This window comes from Impatiens glandulifera, chromosome 2 (genome assembly GCF_907164915.1).
Source record: "Impatiens glandulifera chromosome 2, dImpGla2.1, whole genome shotgun sequence".
Lineage (NCBI taxonomy): Eukaryota > Viridiplantae > Streptophyta > Magnoliopsida > Ericales > Balsaminaceae > Impatiens > Impatiens glandulifera.
The window spans coordinates 17,143,892-17,156,669 of NC_061863.1; the positions used below are offsets into that span (position 1 = coordinate 17,143,892).

Below are 12,778 nucleotides of genomic sequence, written 5' to 3' on the forward strand. Positions count from 1 at the left end.
GGTCCTGGGTTAAGAATCATCGATCGGCGTGGTAGAAGCTTTCGGTCCTGGGCTAGGAATTGTCAATCGAGTGTGAGATTCCATGGTTAGGGTACATGAAGCTCTTGATCCTTGGGCTATGAATTTTTGGTCGGGTGTTAGATTCCTTGGTCAGGGTGCTGAGGCTCCTAGTTCTGGGATAAGAATTCTCGATCGGGTCTGAGATTCCTCGGTCGGGGTGCGAGGAGCTCTCGAACTTGGGCTAGGAATTCTTGGTTGGGTTTGAGATTTCTCGATCGGGGTGTTGGAGGCTTTTGATTTTGGGCTAGGAATTCTCGATCGGGTGCGAGATTCCTTTATTATGGTACAAGATGATCTTGATCCTTGGGCTAGGAATTCTCAGTCGGGTGCGAGATTCCTCGATCAGGGTGCATGAGGCTCTCGGTCTTAGGCTAAGAATTTTCGATTGGGTGTGAGATTCCTCGATTGGGGTGCGAGGAGCTCTCGGTCCCAGGCTAAGAATTCTCAGTTGGGTGCGAGATTTCTCGTTTGGGGTGTAAGAGGCTCTCGGTCCTAGGCTATGAATTCTCGGTCGGGTGTGAGATTCCTTGGTTGGGGTGTGAGGAGCTCTTGGTCCTGTATTAATCTTGAGCTTTCCTCGGTCGGATGCAAGGGAGGTTAGACCCTCGCTCGGTCGTCAAGAACATCAAAATGCAGGTTTGATAATTTTAATTGAGGCTCTAATCCGGTTATCTAAGGGTATGGGGAGTTTTGCCTAGTCCCAATGATCATTTATAACATCATTTAGATGCATTATTTGATCTGGATGTTATTCCATTCAACTCAAACAGTTTTGAGGTTAGAAAACGAGTTTTCGATTTTTAAGGTTTGATAAAGTGTAAGTATCTTGCCAATAGATTTCTTATACCATATAAGATCGAATGAAACCAAAATATGAACAATGGTTGTTCGTTTTGACCAATTTAAGAACTGGAAATTTTATTTTTATAAAATTAGTTTTTGATCAAACATAATCACGATGGTTTGAAATTGGGTTGAATATGTTCCTACCATCCTTAGAAATATGTTAAGAAGGTTTTGAGTTGTTGCTCTTGAGTTATCAGAAACCTATTTTTGAAAAATTTCAAAATCAAATTTGGGCATTTCTGATTTGGTTGATGATTTAGTTTTGTTTCGATAAAAAGCTTACAAATGATCTTAAGATCGTTTTACAATCAAGAAATCAAACAATCAAGTAGTATATGAAACTGGTCTAATTGAAATATAAAAATTTCAATTTAAACTTGTAAATCGAATTACATTATGATTGGAAGTTTATTATGAGCTGGAAAAACTCCTAAACTCTTTTAGAAGCTTTATAAATGCATGGATCCGAGCTTTACAACCTTACATAAAATTTCCAAAATTTTAGAAAAAATATGAAAATTTTAGTGGCGATTTTCTTGAAGGAGTGATGAGGGATTGAAATTGGATTCATTGCTTTAGGTTTGTCTAGAGGAAGCTATTTATAGCCTCTCATGGTCGGTTGATCGACCAATTGGGTCGAAATTCAGTCAAAAGCCATTAGTTTCGTTTTGTCTGTTCTTGATCCAACTTGATAGATCAGGCCATGATGAGGCCTATGATTATAGGTGAAATGATCACTGTGATAGGGTGATCATTTAAGATTTTGAATCAGCCGATTTGGTGTACTATCGTCGGAATTCCATCTTTGAAAAATCAAAGATCTCGTCTGTTCATCATTGTCGTTCCTCGCGAGGAAGAAGACAAACTGGAAGAGAAGCGACGTCGTTTCGTGTCAAAGCACGAACGCATTAATTGTTTCGCTGCTTCTCGAACGCGCGTATCTTCTGTTGAAGCGGGCGACACAGCTGACTGTTGTGCGTTGGATGACATTCTAGCGCTCATTCGATGGTTGTGAAGTATGTTGCACTGAATTCTCTTGTAGCAGATTCTAGTCATTTTCTAACCTTGGAGCTTGTTTGAAATTGATTTTTTTTTTCAAATTCTTTTGACACCAATTTTAACCTACAAAATATGACATTTATTTTGTCTATTTTTTTTGGGTCTTAATAAATAATTTATTTAGGATGAAATGGATATCACGTTTATCCTAAATTATTTATTCTAATTCTCTTTGACTTCTTAAAATTTATTTGAGATAAAATGAATACAAAATTTATCTCAAGTTATTTTATTTATTTTTTTGTCATTATTTTAATTAATTAGGATTAATTATTACAATAATTAATTTAATTATTTATTTATTTATTTAATTGTGTTTTAACCTTAATTTTAATCATTTTGATTTTATTTATTCAAAATTACTATTTTAATATTTATAAATTAGGTATGTAAAATTTTAGTGTTTAACTATATAAAAAAATTGAAAATATATGATACCAAAAATTTAGGATACGCAAATTATTAAAAAATATTATATATATATATATATATATATATATATATATATATATATATATATATATATATATATATATATATATATATATATATATATAATTTTTAAAAATAAACTATCTTTAATTGAAAGTTAACAAATTTAATTTATAATAAAGATAATTTAAAAAATGAAATATTAAAATATATTAAAGGGTTAGTTAAGAGGAACAAGAAGAGATGAAAGGCAAGAGGAATGTGATGATGAAGTATTAGGTTAGGGATTAATTTATTAATTTTATTTACTTTCATTTTAATCTTAAAACTTTTATTTTTTGAAAATTTAAGTTAAATATATCCATAAACGTGAACAAAATTAACGATACTTCAAATTAAGAGTTATAGCTTCTTTATTCTGATTTTTTTTTATTTGTTAAAAGAATAATTATAATTCTCATTTCAAAACATCTTTATAGGAACTAGTAATACTCATGTCATTCTTAATTGAAATCTAGGTATATTTTTCAATTTAGTTATTAAATGGACTCCACAATTTAAATATGTACCAACAAACTTCAACAAAAATATATTACATATATAGATTACAGAATGTAAGAATCCATGTTCAAAATCACAAACAAATATATTATAGAAGCATAAGAAAACTATTCAAATAATGCTCAACAAGTGTAGGAGGCATCACCCAAGTATGAACATGAACATGACCATCATCATTATCATTCTTAAACATCTCATGACGGTTAAAACGTCTGATATAAGTATTGAATTGTTCAACCCAATTTCTATTTAAAAAAGCAATGAATGATTCCAAATCCAAACAAGGGCCCAAAATCATCAAATTATGGAACTTGTTTTTTAGTTTCAAGTGATCAATATTAAGATTGTGGCAACCCCTTACATCCAACAATTCCAAATCACCACACTTGGCAATGATCTCTAACACAGCATTTGTTTCCACCCGGAAGTTTCTTATCTCCAAATGCTTCAACTTTCGCATTGTGCCAGCAATGGCCCTAGCTTCCTCGTTATGGAATGTTTCCATGTGGAACATGTACATATTTCTCCTTAGAGACGAAAGTAACCGACAATTCTTACCGATGGCCTCGAGAGCTCGGTCACCTATATGGAGGCAATAACTCAAATCCAATGAGGTCAAGGAAGAGAATTTTCCGGCAGTCATTTCTATAACATCATTGCTCATATCACTTCCTGCACATACTAGTATCTGAAGACAACGCGCGCTGACAAAAGGAAAAAAATGAGAAGTCAAGAGTGAGACCGAACATTGAATGAATTAATCAGAAATTCAAACCAATTTGAAATACTAATTTGTATTAGCTAGGTTTAAATTAAGTTCGGATTGAATTGTATTCGAATTTGATTATACTCTGATCGAATTAGGATTATCCAAACAAAAATATATTCTCCAATTATTTTACGTTTTTTTTACTAATTATACTTCATTAAAAACGATTTCCCAGTCTTTTTTCTTGGTACAAGGTTGGCCAGGACCAGTTTTTTCTGTTTAAAAAACTTTTTAAACTTATTAAATTAAAGAGTTTGAATTAAGAAAGTAATTAGAGGAATTAGTTTTTAGCTAAAATAAATTTAGAATTACATATATAGACTCCATCATCATATAATTATTATAGATAAAAAAATATTTATAAAAAAAAATATTCAAAATTTTAAAATTTAATATTAATATATTTTTTAACTTAAGTGGTTTATGCTATTTATAAAAAATGAGAACATATTAAACTGTAGTTAGCAAAACAAAATACAAGAAATGAAAATAAAACATATTAAATAATGAGATTAGGAAATATATTATATTTTATAAACTAATTCATATATAATTCAATCCAAATTAATCTGTATTAATCAATTTAATAATTAGTATTAATCAATTGAATGATTTATAACGTGTATATAGGATAAATTTAATTTTGACTTAACATGTATATATAGGATAACAAAACTTTTTTGATTAATTACTCAATTGTTCATCCTAGTTACAAATTTGTGGCTTTTAGTTTTTAAAGAAAAAGGCATATAGTGAAATATTTACTTGTCGGCAATGAAGGAGAATATTGGATCGCCTTGTAGTCGACAAACGTAGAGCTTTCTTAAAGAACCTCCGCTCCTTGTGATGAGCATTCGGACCATTCTATCGATTTTCTCGGGCGAGAATTCATTGTTACACCAATCTAGAATATCTATCTCTTGCCAGCAAAATGGCCCTTTCACCACTTTGTCCCATGATTTACACACTATTGGAACCACGGTGAGCAATTCTTTTAAAGAGAGTTTACAAAAGATTAAACCAAGTGTGTCTGGCAATAGCTGGTCCCAACCACGATGATCATTAACATGATCCTCTTCCATGGGGAGTTTTGCAAAATGAAATTTCTAGTGACTTTGTTTGGGATGAGCAATATAACAAACTAATATGAACTTTTCTTTGAAATCGTCTTATACTTTTTGTAAAAGAAGATTAGTATAAATAAATTAATATAATCAACTCCCGTTTGAGCGGTTCTAATAAAAGAAAGATAAGACATAAATGTTTAAAAAATTAGAACTAGCAATACAATATATTTGTTACTTGTATATATTTTTATATAATCAATGTTTTGGGGGAAAGATATTTCTTAACAAGTTGATTTTAATTTATTAGTTTGGCTTATTCTCTAAGGGCTCGTTTGAGAAACTGGAATTTTGAGTTTTATTTGGGTTTTTCCAAAAACCCATCATTGATGAAATTAAAAGAAAAATTAGTTTATAATTTATTAGGACCAAAATACCCTCAATCAAATATGTCTTTTATTAATATAAAATAAAAATATTTAAGTAGAAGATAATTTTAATATTTAAATTTAAAAAATAATTAATTAAATAAATAACATAATTGTTAAATTTTAGAATAAAAATTTGATTTTATTCCAATAAATAAATTAATATAATACAAGCTCTAAGAGATAGGGCAATATTATAACTAAACTAAGGGATATACATAAATAGAACTGGTCAAAATCTGACCTAAAGACAACTAGATAGGTCCAACGAATAATAAGTCCGTTCTACATTTGTTGAAACAATCTTTTTAGACCGGTTGGCTTTTTATTGGAAAATATTTATATTTTCATATATTAGTACTGGTGAAGTCCTACAATACAAATTATATATGATTTCAAATTTTGATAAAAATGTGATATTTATTTTTATTTTTGATAAAAAAAAAAGTTTGATTTTTTAATAAATATTATTAATATAGATATATATTAATGTTTTATTATTAATATTTACAGATATTTTTTTAAAATTATTCTTTATTTATTATTACAAAATAATTATGAAATATAAAAAAGATAAAAAAAAAAAAACAATGCTTGATTTTTAACTAACTAAATCAAACCAATCATATGTAGATCAGATTTTGTTATGTGTTTGTATGAAATATAAGAGATAAGGGGTGAATAATATTTAGGACCAGTTTGAAATTTGTCTATTACAAATTCTACATAAAATAATGACCACTAAAAAGGGATGAACTGCTTATCATCTCAATAGTTCAATGACTGCAATTCATTGTTTCATCAAGAAGTTCTTCAAATTTAGTAAGGTCATGTGTTAGAAGCTTTTAGAGTTCAAATTAGACAAATCATTTTGGCTAAATTAATTCATGACTAAGTTATATATTCTATAATTTTGAACCAACAAGTCACTAATTAAAATATGCTAAAATAATTAACATTATCTTGGACCTATAACTTCTCGCAATTTTCCAGACTATCAACACTTTTTTTATAACAAGAACAAAAGACTTATAACATTTTCCTCTTTTGTTCCAATACAAAAAATGTCTTATTAGCGAGGAAATTGTATGACCTTTGGAAGTCGCTGGAAATTTGCGTCCCAATTAGCGACGAATTTTTCCACGATGGAAAAGAAAATTCGTTACAAATATTTATGAATAAAGAAAAATCTGTCGCAAATAATTAATAATTATTTTATTGCTAAATACAATTAAAACATTAAACAAAACTAGCATGTAGCCCGTGCATTTGCACGACAAATAATATAAAAAACCGTGAAAAAAAATTATGGTAAAAATATGATACATTTTTATTTTATTTTTAACCGTTTTAAATTTATAGCCAAGTCAACCCACAATCCGACCAAAATATCTATTACCCTCACATATATATATCTAAATTAACCACAATTCTCAACCCAACAATCCCGACACTTTGAAAATTAAGCATCATTTTATATATATATATATATATATATATATATATATATATATATATATATATATATATATATATATATATATATATATATATATATATATATATATATATATATATATATATATATATTAGTTAGTTAAAAAGTTAAACTTATATTGTTAAAATATTTCGCGTTCATCAAGTTTGGTTGAATTAAAAATATAAAATCTTATTAATCTAGTTGGTTAAAAGGTTGTACTTATTTTGTTAGGTTATAAGTTCGATACATAAATATAACATTTTTTATTTTATTTTTAAATATTTTAAGCTTATGGGCGGGTCAACCCACAATCCGATCAAAGTATTAATTTACTCCCAGTTATTTAGATAACCACAAATCTCGATCCGACAATTCGGACACTTTAAAAATTAAGCATCATTGTATATATATAAATATCTGAGACTCAATTACTAATTTCGATTTATTATCCTGTCATTCTCCAGTTATAAACTTTTTCAATACAAATATTAGTCGGTGAAATTTAATAATCATTGAAAAACAGTTAGAAACCTAAAGGTTTTCTATAGTAATTGGCCAAAATCAAAATACTAGTTAAAAACAATGCCCAGAACACTAAATTTAGAAATCTTAAATAAAAGTTAAAATAATTTAACAATGGAAAATTTCATGGAAAATGACTTAAGTGTCACAAATTCCCAAATAAATTTTTTATGTAAAAAATGCCCTCAACTTAAAAATGTCTATAGTATAAAAATATTAAATCTAAAATAATTTGGCACAGGGAAATTCTGTAAAAAAATGAGTTGGAGCAAGTTGGATGAGCTGGATTTTAGGGTTTTTTCTTGTTTTTTCCACGTTTGATGAAATAATAAATAAATAAAAAATTAATTTTCATAAAAATTTGACATTTTTACCCTCACCATCCCACCAACAAACATATATATATATGGCATGAATGCTATATCAGAAATTCAGCCAATTAATCAAAATTTAATTCATGATGGATGATCTAGCAAAATGTAACAGAAAGAATCGAGAAATCTCAAATTTATAATTATAATTGATAACAAAGATGTAACACAACGTTATAGATACATAGACCGTCTAGGCTGTATCCAATTTTCAGAACAACAACGGTCTACCTAATTGAAAATTCAAGGAAGATGGAGAAAATGTTTGGAGATGTAGGTTTTCGGCGATAATTCCGGCAACAAATTCTCTCATCACGAATACACAAATAACACGATCGGTACGAACGACACGATCAGAACAAATAGAACGATCGACAAGATTTGCACATTTCAAGGTCACGGTTCGCTTATTATGATCACGTTGTTAGTTGTCCAGTGTCGCTTGTCAAACGTGCGCACGATCGGCACAATCGACACAATCGACACAATCAGCACGAACGATACGGTATCGCCTTTAATTGTTAGGTCGGTCATTCATCTACAAAACTTGGTTGTAAGGTTAGGGTTTTTGGTGTACTCTAATATTATGTAATTGACATCTTTGTTGCTTTGTTCTGTTTTTTTTTTATCAAAATGGGAAAAAATAAAAGCAATAAGTATAAGGAAGTCAAAGAATTTGTGATGGAAGGTTTAAGGGAGGTAGCTAAAAAGAAAATTGATAGGATTGCTGAAGAAATAATTCATGAAAAAAAAGGAATGCAGCAAAGATAAAAATCAATTACTGTTAAAAATTCTAAAGAAAATGCAGTAGAAAAATAGGGGAAGAAATAAAGAATTTGGAAGGTTGGTTATAATAAAAGAGCCAAATGTTTGGTCTTAAAACCAGATTACCAAACTCCTAATGCATGCTAAGAATGAAGAAATCATAATTAGTAAAGAGAAAGTTCGGTAAATAACAGTCCAAATCAATATTCATTTTCTTCAGGACTGGAATTTACTAGAAAAAATAGAATACGAGGAGATAGTTAAATGGTAAGCAATGAATGAGCTGATGAAGGCTCCCAAAACCAAGACCTACACTATAAGGAGTAATTCAACATGGAAAGTCAACGAAGTATGGACGAATTCAACTGCCTTGTAAAGTAGAGGAGAAATGTATTGAAGACTGGGTTTGTGGTGGATGGAAACTTTATTGGGAAAAATAGAGTATCATTCTCAACTATAAAGAGGCTCTAATTAAATAGTGGGAAGAAAATGGACTTGAAAAAGTTTTTGCAAACATACATTACCTTTACTTCCTGCGGTTCAAAAAAAGCTCAAATCTGAAAGAAATTTTGGAGAATGGGCATACTTACATAGGATCAAATTGCATGAAGCTGGAAAAGTGGTCAAAAGAGATGAATCTATATAGCAAATCAAAGGAATATGCCCAAATTTGGTTCTGTAGAATTATCCTAGAAGAAAAATAATTCCAAGAATGGAATGTTGAGAAAGTCAGCAACAAATCAATCAATTAGACTAATTGATTTGTAAATCAATCAATTAGATTAATTGATTTACTAATTGGCAGTTGATTATCAATTACATGATTTTACTATTTAATTATTTCCTTTTCTGTAAATGTAATTTACTATTTAAGAACTGGAGTACTTATGTAAGAAACACAACAAAAAAATAACAAAGACACAAGCAATAAAATTTCTCTCTTTTCTTTATTTTTGTACATGTTCAAACTCTAGAACATTTCAGCCCACATGTACAAACAATGCTGAAGCAATTAGTCACTTTGTAGGTACAATTGGGAAACCATTATATATGGACCTAATAATTGAAGGAGGAGAGTACTTGTCCGTTGCTAGAATTAGCATTGAAGTGCATATTAGGAGTGTCTTGCCAATGAAAATGACAGTTGTTGATTGAAAAGGAAAACACGATATCACGGAGATCTCTTATTAATGGAAATCCAAAATGTGTGCTTTCTGTAACACTTTTTTGCAAAATAAATGTGGTAAAGTTAAAAAAGAAGAGTAAAAAAGCCATGAAACAGAAAAGAAAAAAAAGGAAACAAAGAAGGCTAAACTCAAAGATCAAACATTTGTAGAAGAAAGCAAAAAGGATTCTGAGAAAAATGAAAGCATCGTAACAAAGAAAGTAAAGGGAATCAAGGTGAAGAGGAAAATAAAATTTTCTGTAATGCAAAGGATTAGGCCTAAAATGGAAGATGAACCTCAAGTTGTTGTTGAGGAAACTCAAGATTAAAACACCCAGAATTTCAAAACTGAAATAGAGAGTTCTAAGTCGATAAAGAAGATTCCAAAATCGATGTGGAGTTTGAAGCTGAAGCTGAAGATAAGGAGGACAAGAATACAAAAATTAAAGTTGAATATAACAAAAGTTAAAACCCTGAAATTCACAAAAACAATTCTTTTGATCAATTCAGAACGGGCTCGTACAAAGAGAGAATTCAAAATGAGAAACAACAATACTCATCATTCTCTTCAATACAATCTCCTTTTATCGTTAGAGAAAGAGGAAGATGACGGAGAAGAAGACCTCTCAATGAAGATAAATGGCATGCGAAAATCCCAGACTGGGATGGTTAGGTTTGAATGTAGTATTTTCTATTTGTAATCACTATTTTTTTAGAAGGTATGAATGATACTAATCAATTTTTAGGGTCTTTTAATTATCATGCTTAATAATAATTAAGGTTTGTCTAAATTTGATTTCTGACCCTCTCATTTTTTAGATTTTAATTAAATAGTTTTAACCGTTTAAAAAAAATCAGAATAACTAGAATTGAAATGAATTCGCAAATTAGAACTCCAAGATTGTCTACTAATGACAAAAGACAATTTTTATTCAAAAACAAATTTTCTTGAATAAAAATGAATAAATTAACCACTAGCAAAATGACAAAACATTGATAAGATAATGATTGAGGTTAGTAGAGTAGAGTAGAGGGGGATGTAACAACTAAAAAAATATCATATCATTTGGAGTATGGGTTAGATCACAATCATCAACCAATGTTTGCCAAGTTTATAAATTTACATTTTTAAGAATTTTAAAACTCATTTAGTTCATTCAAGCTTCCAGAAATTACCCATACACCTGACCCACATTTTATCCTTTTAAACATGTCAAATGAAGTTTCAACTTAAGGATTATTTAAAAAAACACAAGTTAAATCAAAATATTTAAACACAGAATTATAAATTAAAGAATGTGAATATGTGATCAATGAAGACTTCCTTATTGCTGTTTTATATGATATACTAATAAATTATAAGCATTCAAATCAAGCCACAAGAATGAATCAAGAACAACAACCCCAATTTTAACATTTTTCTTGATTTTGAAATCTGTGAATTTTTTATTTAATTAATTTGGATTGATTTTCAGTATTGAATAATAAAGTATATATAACTAAGTTAGATCATCGCAAGAAAGAAGATCATCGCAAGAAAGAAGAATTAAATAAAATATACCCAAACTGGGTTTATATATAATTGAAGTGTCAAATGGTAATAAGATAGCTCAGGATCGATATAGAATACTGTTGGGTTTTGTCCTCCTAGTTGGACAGACCAACTTGGTATGGGCTTGATTTAGGTCTAGAGTATATAATGTGAAGGGACATTATTTTCATTTAGGTTAACTGGATTTTAAGAACAACAAGAGAGAGAACAGAGAAAAAATATATTCAAGGGTTTGAGGTAGCAGCTGGAGAAGATTTTCATTTGTTGGAGTTTGCATCGTTTGATCGACTTCAAACGTTGACATCTTGTTGATTATTTATGGAGATATATTCTAAACGGTGAAGATCTATTTTTTGAGGCTATTAAGTCAGTTCACAGGAATACTAGAATTGTAGAATTACTAAGGTTGGTTGATCTTGTTCTTTCTATTTTTTGTTGTTATTTGTCAAAATTATTGTGGGATCTTGATGTAATTGATTAGTGACTGTAATTTGGTTATAACTAGAGTGAACTCATGTTGTAACCTTATTGATGATAGTGGATTGTTAAGTGTCCTATTCTGGTCTCGTGGTTTTTTATTCTCCATTTGAAGAGAGATTTTTCCACGCTAAAATTGTCTTGAATTATTGTTTTGATTTTATTATATTTGGCTCATCTCTTATACTCAATTAAGTTGGGAAAGTATTCTGTTTTGAAGAATATATTTTCCCATCAAAGTGGTATCAGAATTTTTTTTAGTATAAGGATAGAGACTAACATATCTAGAATGATGAGTTTAAATGACTCAAATTATAATATTTGGAAGGCTAAAATAGAAGATTTGTTGTATGTGAAAATTTTTCATTTGATAGTGTTCTCTTCAGTTAAGCCTGCAAAAAGAGTGTGGATGATTGAAATTTTTTGCATAGACAAGTATGTGGTTAGATTCATCAATAAATTGATAATAATATCCCGAACATGTGATTTCTAATACTGATGCTCGTACTCTTTGGACTAAACTTAAGAATTCTATGAGAGAAAGACATGTAATAACAAACTATTTTTTATCAAGCAATTGATGTCCTTAAGGTATGAAGTTGGTTCTCCAATAACTTGCCACTTGAATACTTTTTTGAGAATTATTAATCAATTGGAGGCGACAAAACTCAGTTTTGATGACGAGATACAAGGCTTATGTTTACTTGGTACTCTGTCTAATTCATGAGAGACTTTTAGAACAACTATGTCTAATTTTGCTCCAAATGATGTTCTCTCAATGGATTTAGTAATCGTGGTAAAAATCTTGGGGCTTCTAATAAGTGGGAAAATGTTGAGTGTCATCATTGTGTCTGAAGGGCCATATCAAGAAAAATTATTTTAAATTATTGAAGAAGAAGAAGAAATAAGAAAAAACTCTGAACACACCCATTACTTCCAACCATAAAAAGGTAGAAATCATGATGATGTTGCTATTGTTGATTATTTCATTACTATTTGTTAAAATGATGTTGAGAATGTTAATATATTTTGTGATGAGATGGACTGAATTGTAGATAGTGGTGTTTCTACTCATGCTACATCACGACGAGATTTTTTCTCAACATATGAGGTTGGTGGTTTTGGTATTGCCCGAAGGGGAAATACTAGTCAAGCTCAAGTGATTGTAATTGGTAATGTTTGTATTGAGATGACTAATGGCACTACTCTTGTTCTAAAAGGGGTTAT

At 29.6% G+C, this 12,778-nt stretch overlaps 1 protein-coding gene across 1 annotated transcript; it reads right to left on the reverse strand.

Moving 5' to 3' along the window:
* Nucleotides 1-3,046: 3,046 nt before the first annotated feature.
* LOC124924423 (F-box protein FBW2-like) lies at nt 3,047-4,809 on the reverse strand. The gene is made up of 2 exons (XM_047464466.1): nt 4,493-4,809; nt 3,047-3,662 (listed from the first exon to the last, which is right to left on the reverse strand). Exons 1-2 carry the CDS (start codon nt 4,807-4,809, stop codon nt 3,047-3,049), a joined length of 933 nt encoding a protein of 310 aa, XP_047320422.1.
* Between the last annotated feature and the right edge of the window lie 7,969 nt (nt 4,810-12,778).

Coding starts and splice junctions, on each gene's coding strand:
- LOC124924423 (XM_047464466.1), bottom strand. CDS start 4,809: ATGGAAGAGGATCATGTTAATGATCATCGTGGTTGGGACCAGCTATTG. Junction 3,663..4,492: donor TTCTCCTTCATTGCCGACAA/GTAAATATTTCA, acceptor TCCTTTTGTCAG/CGCGCGTTGTCTTCAGATAC.